Source organism: Apteryx mantelli, chromosome 4 (genome assembly GCF_036417845.1).
Source record: "Apteryx mantelli isolate bAptMan1 chromosome 4, bAptMan1.hap1, whole genome shotgun sequence".
Taxonomy (NCBI): domain Eukaryota; kingdom Metazoa; phylum Chordata; class Aves; order Apterygiformes; family Apterygidae; genus Apteryx; species Apteryx mantelli.
This window is the reverse complement of record NC_089981.1, coordinates 65206638-65218532: the sequence shown is the minus strand read 5'-3', so window position 1 is coordinate 65218532 and position 11895 is coordinate 65206638. Positions and strand designations below refer to the sequence as shown.

General features: G+C 38.8%; 1 protein-coding gene and 1 long non-coding RNA gene across 7 annotated transcripts in view; both read right to left on the bottom strand.

The window, feature by feature from the left end:
• Positions 1 to 1385: 1385 nt before the first annotated feature.
• LOC106483153 (uncharacterized) lies at positions 1386 to 4178 on the bottom strand. The gene is made up of 3 exons (XR_001292304.2): positions 3786 to 4178; positions 2926 to 2986; positions 1386 to 1897 (listed from the first exon to the last, which is right to left on the bottom strand). It is a non-coding gene; the product is annotated as an uncharacterized lncRNA (long non-coding RNA).
• Positions 4179 to 4275: 97 nt separating this feature from the next.
• Positions 4276 to 11895, bottom strand: part of CIPC (CLOCK interacting pacemaker) — a 39678-nt gene continuing 32058 nt past the window's right edge. For 5 of the 6 annotated variants that reach the window (XM_013940582.2, XM_067296858.1, XM_067296860.1 and 2 more), the window contains one exon: positions 4858 to 9060. In XM_013940582.2, coding sequence (XP_013796036.1) covers positions 8188 to 9060 — 873 coding nt within the window. In that variant the 3' untranslated portion in view covers positions 4858 to 8187. Of the gene's footprint in view, positions 4827 to 4857; positions 9061 to 11895 lie in introns of those variants that run through there. The other variant, XR_010884199.1, reaches the window with a different exon arrangement.

Below are 11895 nucleotides of genomic sequence, written 5' to 3'. Positions count from 1 at the left end.
GTGTTCATCCATGGGAAAACAGATACTTTAACAGAATGGAACAGGAAAAGTGATACTGAGAAGTAATCTCACCCCCAGTAACTCACGATCTTTATTTTATTGGAGTTCATGTGCTTCCACTCACCCAATTAAGCCCACTGATAAACTAACCATCTTTACATCAGATGGCCTTAGTGTCTCAGATTTATAGGCGTTTAGGTGCTGGAGAAGCAAGGGAACTTGAGGGGGAAAAAAAAAAAAAAAAAAAAGAAAGGCCTTAGTAACTCCAATAATGCTTAATGCTTCCTATAGTGTTACCGGCTCCAGTGTCAGGCAGAGGCGGTACATCATTCTGTTTCCTCTAACACCACTGTTTTAAGCCTCTCTGGGGAAAAAAAAATGAACACGGCAACATTTTTGATGTGCAGGGAAGTCTCATCTCTCTGTATCCCAGCCTTTCAAAGAAATAGATCATTTGGCTTCGGCTGCGTGGCATACGTTCAGAAAGCTAAGCTTTACCTGGAACCATTAGAAACCAGCAAAGGCCATTGGTATATCCATGCACCAACATCTCACTCTGAATGGCATCACCTCTCTGTGACTAATGTGTTGCTGCCACAGACCACATGCACTAGCACGTTAGACCCTCTGGGCAGTTCACCTCTCTGCTTCTGTTCCACCTTGGACTGGCCACGGCTCGTATTATATCTCTGGTAGTTTTTCAGTGTTCAGGTGATAATCTTCAAGCTCAGAGTTGCCTTACTTGTGCAATTAGTGTGGAAATAAATGTTTTCAAACTTTTAGGCTATTTCGCACGCAATTGATGTCAGCAACCCACATTCAGAGTGCTCTCAGAAAGCATTATCCTGTAAGTATGCTGCAAGCTAATTCCACAGTCAGTGATGGGATATTGAACAGTGAGATGGGATAGTGAATTTCAATTTGATGAAAAGATTATCCTTTCCTGAATTCTGACCATATTTGGACATGTTGCATAACACCATCATTTACATGGGTGACAACACTTGAAGAAAATAAAAGGTACAAAAGAAAGCACTTTAAGGATTGGAATGCAAGCAATTAGCTTGGATAGGACACAGATTTTGTGACCCTGCAATATTTCATGTATTGTTATATATGCATCCAGCAGCTAATACTGATAGTCTACTCATCCTCAGATTGGTCCCTTGTTATCTGTAAATTATGTCTTTCACATGAAGGTCACAATCCCTCTTCTCCATGGTAAGCAATGCTCTAATTCTTGCGGTCTGTTTTGGTGTGTCATGGCTGTGACTTCCTCCCTTTCATCCAAGATTCTGCTGTCCTGACCACTCATCCTGAGACTTGGGAACACCATGATCATACCAAAACTGACTCAAGTGAATTTCATTTTGTAGCAAGTAAAGATTCACTTTATTTATTTAAGTACATTTGAAAAACTACTAGTGACACTGCTGTTAGCTTCTGGCTGGAAAGTGATATCAGCATGAAACAATGAATAGGCATTAACATTCACTCTGGGTAAAATGGCTTTCCTAGTGTCTACTCACATTTCACACTCTCCACACTAAACACTGCTCATCTCACAGAATAATCATTCCATTGAGTTCTTTGCCTCTGGCAAATACAGAACAAATTCTATCTGGTACAGCAATACTTTCTACCAAACAACCCCCCCCCTTTTTTTTTTTTTTTTTTAATTAGAAGTTTTAGGGACATCAACATGAAAAAATGGTATTTGCATTTGCTGAGCTAAGTATTCTCTGAGGAGATGCTGTTTCATCTTCACTTACTCAGGAGCTCTCTGTTAGTCTCTTCCTGTATCACAGAAGATGGAGCAGTTCTGGCTGCCTATAGGAGATTCTGCTTCATCAGCATGAGGTGATGGGACCACTCATCAAAGCTGGGGTCCTCCTTCCTGTACAGACAACCCAAAACAATCCAGAACAAGGGGAAGAGGGTAAAGGAAAATATCTTCCCCATCCCCACAGTCCTCAGAATATTTCCACAGTGTTTGAGGCTCACCAAAAAATGAATGCTACGACTAATGCTGTAAAACACTAAGCTTCCAGCCAAAATACATTTTCATTTCCAATAAAAACATGGGAGTTTTCCATTGAAAACATATAAATTTTCCAAACAGTCCTATCTATTAAAAAACAATAAACACTGGTTTTCTGTCCTGGAAGTTGTCTGCTATTGGATTTCTCTGTCCTGGTAAATTTAAGTGTCCTATAAGAAAACTTACTATTGTTATGGAAAAAGGTAAAATTGCCTAAGTGGGCATGGTGAGAGGCATTCCAGCTCCATTAAACTAACTCAGTTAATTTAATCACAATAAAAACAAGAAGAGAACAATCCTCTTTTGGCCCTGAAAAGCCCCACTTCCTCCATTTCTTAGAATTAGTTAGTTGCAAAAGAAATCTTCATGCTGGTACTGCTCTATTACAAGATGGAAATTACAGAGCTGCACTACAGAATGGCAAAAGCATTTCACAAAAATTTCTGTTGAGTGATTAGAAAAAAAGCCAGATGTATTCCTCTCATATCATGATAACAGCTTGATTTCTACTTCAAACAGTAATTTGGGACATTTTAAACAAGTTATTAAACATTCTTAAGTCAGCAAGTCTGAACAAATTGTGTGAAATGCATTAAAACTATGGTTTCTCATTGTATAGAAACCCATCAAATTATCTTCTAGTGTCATCCTAAGATGAGCATAAAATTGGTTCTCGATCTTAACGTTATTTAACATTATTCTTAATAATTGGAATAAAACATAAAATTACTGATAAAAACTACAGGTGACAAAATCTGGAGAGGGGAAGCAGGCCGAAAGGAATCAGTCTGATCACTTATCAAAACCGATTTGTCTTGTTTTCTGGTTGCAAACTGTGTTCAAAAGAGTGTGGAAATATACTTACTGGACAGTGGTCCACTAACCTCAGAAGCAGCAGATCCAAAGATGATTTAGACTTCCAATCTGATGCCAGGGCCAAGATTGCTATAAAAATGAGGCAAGAGTAGCAGTAGGAAGGGTTAGATATTCTAGAGATCTTTTAGCAATCTTGTTTTGCTTTGAGCATTTGTGGTCCAATTAAAAAATGCATTTAAATAATTTAAAAGGATCCAAAGAAGAGTCCTGCAGATGAATAAAGGATGGAAAAGAACTAAGAGCTTAATCAGTTACTTTAACAAAGAAAGCTGAGGAATGACTTGCTCAGTTTATAAATGCCTACAGTGAAAACAGCGATGTCACAGCATGCAATTCAGTTTAGCAGACAAAAGGCAAAAGATCCAACAGCTGGATACTGAAAGCAGACAAATTCAGGCTTAATAGAAGAGGCACATTTTTAACAATTTGGGTGGATTCTTCATCACTAGGAGTTTTCAAATCAAGACTGGGTTTCTTCTAAATACATGCTTTATTTCAAACAAGAATTTGAGGATGTCTCAGAAACTGTGCTCTACGAGAGAGCAGACTAAACACTCAGTGGTTTCTTTCTTCCTTCAGAATCAGATTACAAGAATTTACTTTGGAAAAGTTATGTCTGTCTCATGGACATACCTTAAAGCAGGGATTAGAATCTTCCCTTAAAAAGGGATTAGAATTTACATATGCTTCGAATCATGCAATACAGTTGTGGGCTACACAACTGCATTACATAGCTCAGCATATACCCCTGCCTGAAAGGTGGCATCATCTAGACACAGCCAGAGTGTAACACTGTAGGAACGCCCTCCACCCCATTTCTGTGACAGGAATCATCAGAAAGCAAACTATAGCAGCCAGCTACACTTACCTTAGTGAATGACAAACTTTGCCTGCCAGGAGATGCGTCAGCCCAAGTCTGGGTGGGGTTCTGCTCCCTTTGGGCTGTTCAAGTCACACAAGGAAAGAAAAACATGACAGACAGTGCACCTGAAAGCAGCAATCTGCCTTTTCGGCTTCAGTAAAATAAGGGTGAATAGGCCTGACATCATGCAGACAGACTTCATGAAAGCTAGCCAGAAGACAGTGAGATGATCTTGGTGGAAAATTTCCTTCTGGAATTGTACCCATATCCTTTAGGAATAAAAGATTTACAAACACTGAGATTCCCATTCCAGAATAAAAAGACTTCAACTGAAGGCACTCATTTTGAATGTTAAACAATTAGATTCAAGTTCTTGCTCTGTCTGATTCAAAGAAAGAACTTTAACCAGAATCTCCTGCATCTTAGCATGGGATCTCCATCCACAAGGCTTCTGGGCATTCTGGGAACGACTGACTAGTTCTCACTGTAAATTTGATCTTTAAACAAAGAAAAGACCATGAAGAGACCGAAACATTTTGAAAAATGTGTTTTACTGAGAAGTTGTTATACAGATTTAGTTGAGAATGTCCTCCTTCAAGAGAAAGGGTAGAATTTTTCACTCAGAAATAATTCTTTCAGTAGCCAAGATACCTATATCCTCACCTCACAATGTAAAACTGCATATCTGGCTGACAGGATTAAGATACAGTGTAGGAGTTTACTTTGCACAGACTGTGAGCGTGATGTACAGTCATCACACAAAGATAACAGTTAAGAGATGGAAAAATTCTTCCAGGTTGTCATGACAGATCTATGGCAATGGTCACCCACTATAATTTATTTTTAGTTTTCTGTATAGCCCACCTTTATTTTGTGCTTCTCCTAGAAAACCTTTAATTCATACACAGGTCACTGTTGAAGTTCACTTGACTGTTAAAGCTCACATGACACTCTTCACAGAGTTGTATCATACCATCGCTTTTTCATTTGCAGTCTCCCACTTTTCTCGTGGCGTTGTATGTAAAGCATGCTTTGGGATTGAGGACTCTGCAGTGTAACAACATCAGAATAAGCCACATACTTTTCAAGTATATACTTTATTTCATTCATATTTCATAGTCTATTCCTGTAAAATTTTAGCAAAAAGGTCATGTTCTGTAATGGAGTTCTTAGACTACTGTATTCAGAGTTGGCAATGGACTGAAATGTACAGAAAATGTTTACATTCCAACTAGAGCAGTAGAATTAAAAAAAATACATTGTAAGAGTAATCAAAAATACCAACATCTATTAAAACTTAATAGAAGAACAGGATTCTGTCTGACCCATCAAGCTACCCTGTCTTCTAGTTGTCAGCAGCAACTGAAGCCACAGCATGCAATCTGAAAGACTTTTCAGACCAGTACAGTTGTGTCCAGGCTAGCTTGTTAACGCAAAGGTCAAACAAAAATCTGTAAGTTCAGTGCTTACAGGTTTCCAATCAAAGAGGCTAATGTTTCTCCTCAGCTCTGTTAGGCCACTTCCAGATCCTGTTCAGGGTCAGGATCTATTCTGGTCCTAATCTAGTCAACTAATTCTCTCAACACAGCTCCAAGCTAACCCATTTTATTTATTTGCTGCCAATAAAGCTCTTATTGTTTAAAGCTTTAACAGGGCTTCCAAGAATAAAGGCAGCTAAGAGAAACTGAACAAAAAGGTATTTGAAGACATACCTATCATTAAGGTCCTTCAACATCCTTCATTATAAATGTTGCATCAAGATTTGTAATTACTTAGGGATATGTTCCCTAAGGGGTCCCAGATTTATAATAGCTCTACATTGGATTTTTCTAGTTTGGTAAATACTGGACTGATGCCCAGTAACAGATTTCTAACCCCAGCTGCTGGACTTCATTCACAGTTTTATTGAATATATATTTATACAAATTACACCAGCTGGAAAGGCCCATCAGCTATAAGCTCACCCACTTCAGCCCACCCTTAGTGCTGTCAGGGGAAAGAATACATGTGGGCTATGAGTGATTCCTGTCAGCTAGAGTCCCCATACGTCGGAGAACAGTATAGCCTGCAAGGCCAGCTTTGCTTTCCCTTTGCTTTATCAGAGCAAAGAAAAACAGATACCCTAAATGTTTTTCAACACCTCATCTCTAGGCCTATTGCAGGTATCTGATCAAGGCAACTGTCTCCTACCATTTCCTCTCCTTCCTGTAAGGAGATCAGAAGAAACACTCCTGCCTTTCGGACACCTTTCACTAATAGCCCAAGGTACTGTCACATCTGTCCTGCCAAATGCCATTCAGTGCAGAGACATCACATCCAAAAGAGCAAGATCAGATATGGGCAACATTACACTGTAGTAAGCTGCCTTCTGGCTTCTCTGGTCAGATTTTGATATTGCTGTGCTGTGAATTATGAGATGTCTATAATCCATAATAGTAGCAGGTGTATTTAAAAACTCATGACAGGGCACAGCCCACGAAAAGTTTAACTGAATTCATGTACTGCTCTAATCTTCAGCAGGTGGGCAGGATAGCATGAAAGGCATTGCTATTAGCTTGCTACTGCTCAACTAGGGGTTTAGGGCAAATCCTGCTATGAAATTTCTTAGGCCCACAGCTAGTGCAAATATGACTCACATTTCTCCTCTTCTTGAGGCATGTATGGAACTTCTGTTCATGAGTCTAAAAAGGTGATCAAAAGGGAAATCCCCTTTTACAGTTTCTCTAATGCACATATTTTAGGAAGACTACAAAAACATTCTCAAAGGTCTTTTGCAATATTAATTCCTGACAGCCTCAGAAAAATGAAAGGGTCTAATCACAAATTAGCATGAAGAGATTCATTCTACTTTCAGGTTTCTTAAGAAACTGAAACAAATGATGGAGATGTCAGAGCATCAAAATATTTGGTCACCTAGGCTGCACAATTTTTTGAAAACATTTCAAGCAAAAAGGAACACACTGATCGTATCACCATAAAAAAACAGATTCCTTATCCTTCTTAGAGAAAGACATTCTAAGTCTTCTTACACACACTGCCTCTGAAAAAAAACCTTCAGATTGGAAGGACTGACATATAGTTAAGTGTCTAAATAAACCGAAATGAAATAAATGTCTGTAGAACAGCTTTTGCAACATGACCGCTGTGGATCTCTACTAGTAAGGCCTAACTTCTTATGCACACTGTGGCTATATTTCAAGGCAAGCAGACTATGAATGATATAAATTTAAGTGAAGGAGAATATTTTTGAAAAATTCAAATTCAGATAGATCAAATTTTTAAGAAGATTAACCAAACTGACATTTCTTTCCTTCTTTCTTTTAAAAACAGATGCACTCATCTGATTTCTCTAAATAAAAAAGAGAGGGAAGGGAGATGGGAGAAGGACCTGTTTCACCACAGGCCAGTATACTCCTTTTCTCTTCACCTCTCTCCATTTTTTACACTTAGCAAGCTGATTTCACAGCAAAAAAAGGAGTCTTGTAAGCTAAAGAGACATAGATTAAATAATGTTTAACTAGGCTTGCCAAATTTATCCTGGTGAATGAACACCTTCTTGTACCATATTAAAAACTTACTGCAGTCCTTTAAATAACAACAGTCAATGTTTAATCTATTAGCTACCAAAAAAAAAATCCAAAGCCACTTGCTTAGTGCACTTGCTAGTCATTAATGGGTAGGGCAAATAAAATATGGCTTTGAAACAAACACTTCCAGTGCCAGCCTCATGATTTTCATACACTCCGTTTTACAGATTTAAATCAAAAATAGACTCATAGACACAAGACGTTTCAGATGGGTCCTAAGACACTCATTGCTTTGGTCAAAGTCTGCAATGAATACAGAATGCTGCTTCAGCACAAGCAGATCTCCACTAATTCAAAAGTGTTATAAACCCAAAAGAAAGACTCTCTGCTACAACAAAGGACAGTGAATCAGTCTAAAGGTATCACCCCACCAACCTTTTTCCCCTCCTCACTCCAACTCCCTTCATCTACTTGCAACTGATGATGGCCCAATATTGGGGCCTGTCCTGCTGTCTCATTCTCAAAATCGGTCATCTGAAGACAGGAATGGAAAGATGCTTGCTTGAAGAATATTGCAAATGACTGTCTTTTCACAGCATGAATGGGAACATGCTAGCAGAGCACATCTAAGCTTCCCAAGTCCAAGGAAGTACACAGAGTTAACAAGGAGTTCAAGGTTACACTGAAGCAGTAGTACCCATTCTGTCAAGATCCCACCTGCTATTCCAGTCCCATAACTGACTCTGAAGACAAGCTGTTAATGGCATGTCACTTTGCAAGTTAGTTTTTAAGTCTCAGACTCAGAAAATGCTCAAGTAAAAGCTTGAGACAAGAAATCTGAGGCACAGGAATAACTTGAACAACAGCTATGTACCATTTTACTACATACTGGGATAAGTGGAATCTTCAGTGCTGCTATCAGACTTATCTGATCCTGTCAGAGATGCTTCTAGCTCTGCCCAAGACTGTGGAGCATTGTTCTTTATTGCCTCTATGAAAAGTTGCGTTTGGTGCTTTAGCCGATCCAGCTCAGCTTGAGTGACCTGGTTCTGATGAATGAGCTCCTTGGTTTTTAAGGTAATCTCCAGCAATCCTGACCTACGTAGCACAACCAGTGTATTCTGAAAGCGTCTGCACTTGCTTTGCTGTTGTAAGAGCAGCTCAGGGGTAGTGCAAATCTCCTCTGGTACCAATGGTGGGCTCCACACTGCAGACTGCATCATATGCTGTGCTGTAGTCTCAGGAGGGGTGTACTTTGTTGCCTGCAGGGTTCCAAAAGGCAAAAGGGGAGCCAGACCTGGGACTTTCTGTGTGTCAGTGGAAATACGATGAAAACTGGGAAGACCTGACACTTTTCCATTTGTCATCAGAGTTGAAGAACTTTGCTGGTTAGAATCCTGAGCAGACTTAAAGCTAACTGGTAGGTGGGCAAAAGGACCAGTGGGAAAACCCATGCTCCTTGACAGGGGAGAAGTCTCCATCTTGGCTGCTTCTGTGCAGAGGCGTTTATGGCAATTGGTTTCCTCACCTTCCTCTAGATCCAAGGAGTGATCTCTTTTGCAGGGCTGTGGTGCTATTTTGGGATAAGACTTCAGGATAGGCAGGTAATTAGCAGAGTCACTTCTCTTTTTCCCAATAGGGTGAGGGTTAATGGGAGGTGGGATTGGTGGGTGAAGAAACACTAGCTGAGGCTGAGCTGGAATCACTTCAAAGGATGGCTGGACAGTCCAAGACTGGAGCTGTGATGAACTCCCCTGGAAAGCACAAATGAGGAAACATGGAATTATTTTAACTACATGGTAGAAAAGGAGAAAAAAACCTCAAACAAAACAGATGATCTGTGTCAGTCCTTCACAATATTTGATACACACACTTCATTATAATGCATTTTGAACAGGTTTCCATCAAACTCATCTTTCCTTCCTCTGAAAACAGAATATAGCTCTAGAATCAAGGCCATAATCCATAATCCATTTATTATGTAAAGCAGAAACATTTAAAAACAATTACATTTGAATTTGTACATGTGAGGATTAAAGTGTATGCTTACATTCTACAATGCTGGTGTAGAATTATTACCAGACTTGGGGTAGAACAAGTGCACAGAAACCTTGAAAAATAACCACAACACTCAGTTATGGAATATTTTAATTGACTCAAAGAAATGCTGCACAGACATTTTAAGAACGATTCAAACTTCCTCTCTTTTGAAAGACAGCAACTCTAAACCTGTCATTTCTGTTCTTATAGCAAGCTTTTGAAATTGTTATTTAAAATAGATGACAGCTGCTTAGAAAGTCTTGCAGTCTTAAATACAATACACAGTTTCAATAAATTTAAAAGCATGAAGTTGAAGAAAAATGCTGAATATCAACCAGCCCAAGCAGAGCAGCCTGTTGTAAGCTTAGAGAAATTTAATTTCACACCTTTGGTAATACAGGGTGCATCGATAAGCCTTAAAAGCATTATATTTCAAGAAAAATGACTGAGCTTCTAGTCCTCCCTACGAGTCACATTCTTCAATGTAAGTGGACAGATCAATTTTACAAGATGTTACCTCCTCCTTCAATATATTACTAGGGATTGTCATCAGATTTCCTGGCTGATAAGTATGCCTGCTTTTTTCCAACCATATCAAATGGTCTAGTAAGAGATACTTTCTTCCTGAAAAAAAGTCTTACTTCTTGTATATTTAAGGCATCACCACTACAATTATACTAATAGAATCATAACATACTGTCAGCTGTTTCTCTAATTCCTAAAGCTTACTACTTAGAATGCTGCTGATAGGCTTGATAAAGGTACAGTTTTTAGCTAGCACTGAGACATTTTATTATTTCTGGCACTATACTGACTCATCTAAAACCCATCTCCGTTTCCCCAGTCTTATAGATTTTAAGCTGGCAAATAATAAAATGTTTTGCTGAAGTCCATTCCCCCCAGCAAAGGGCTAAAACTCATCAAAAGTAGATATGATCAACTGATTAACATACTGAGACTTGGAGATGAGATTCAGTTACCTACTCTGACACAGATCTGATTCCTTTGGTTCAGTGGGCAAGATGCTTATGGAATAGGGGTACAGAACAACAACCTGTGAAATGTTAGTATTATTTCCTTCTTTCACAGAAGGAAGGACAAACATATTTAGAAGAACAGTAGCTGGAGACTTTAGGAGTGGTACAGTAAATAAATACTTCAGCTGCGTAAACAGAGAACAGAACATGCAGTCTTAAGGAGAAAACTTTGGATCAGAAGTTCTCGTCTACTGTACATTTGCATGGTACCTAGGCACAGCAGAGCCCCAAACTTGTTGAAAAAGTGTTGTGATAACAGTGTAACCAAGCTGTTTGTCTTGCTCTTGTTTTTCCTTTCTCTGCTATCCATCTTCTTCTCCTTTCCACTCACGTTGTGTTCTGCTCTCTTTCTCCTACCCAGCATCTCATTTGAAGATACATTTATCCTATTAATTCTGCCTTTTTCTTTTTTTTTTTTTTTTTTTTTTTTTTTTTAAAGCTTACAATCTGCGGTTATCAGTGTCACTCGTCTACAATACCTTCCTACATATTAAGGACTTTTACAAGACTAATAGAAACCTTGCAACAAAGTTTATTATGTTTCAGAAAGTTAATCCCAGCTTGCTTTTTATTAACATTGTTGTTAGCTGTTTACACTCTGAAATCAGAGCAGCAAGTAAGCATTATTGTGCTGGATCACCGCGGTTCAGCAACCACTGTCATGCAAAACCAAAACAGAAGGATAATGCTGATTGAAATCGCAACTGGAATGAATAAACAGCAGTAACTGGGAATGTTGCATTATTTTTTGGTGCAGTGAGCCCAACTGAGCACTGTGTTGAAAAGACCATTTTAAAAAGATGTCCAATGTGACTACCTGGGGTAACTACGCCTAATAGAAAAGGGCAGATGCACACTTCATTATCATTCTGATCTAGACTTGCTGCTTTTGTTTACTGCAGTAAACATTCTTCAGTTTAACATGACTGCAACATGATCTACAGTTTAATATCAGACTACCATGGGAATCAGTGTTCCACTTTTAAGCTCCAGTTCGAAGACTATCAGTAGGTGAAGCTTGCCCATTCTCTACCAAATGTACCTTCAGCAGCTGTTTATAGAGTTTGTCCACACATCTGGGGACCTGGCTATAAACAAAATTTGTTTCTTGTCAAGATAAAGCACAACACAAATCAGAACTGTCTCCCCCACACATGCATAATCTGCCACATACTAACAGAAACCCATCTCTCTGTTAGCACTGATGCACTAACCATATTGAGTTCAATCAGTTTTGCCTGTTGTTGTAATAGATTCAAAAAAAAAAAGAATTAGGGCCTATATCCTTCCCACCCCACTGCATTCGCTGAAGTACTCTGGTCAGAAAAAAAGGCTGAAGAACTATTACTTTGCTCACAAAATATGAGCAAGTACAGAGCAAGAGGTCTTAAAATAAGACAATACTTTGGATTTGTACCTCTCTCATCTTCTGTTGAAGCTATTTTAAATGTTTTAAGTGTCTTATAGATATGCTACAGGAGCAACAAACATCATGATGTTAGAAGATCTAGT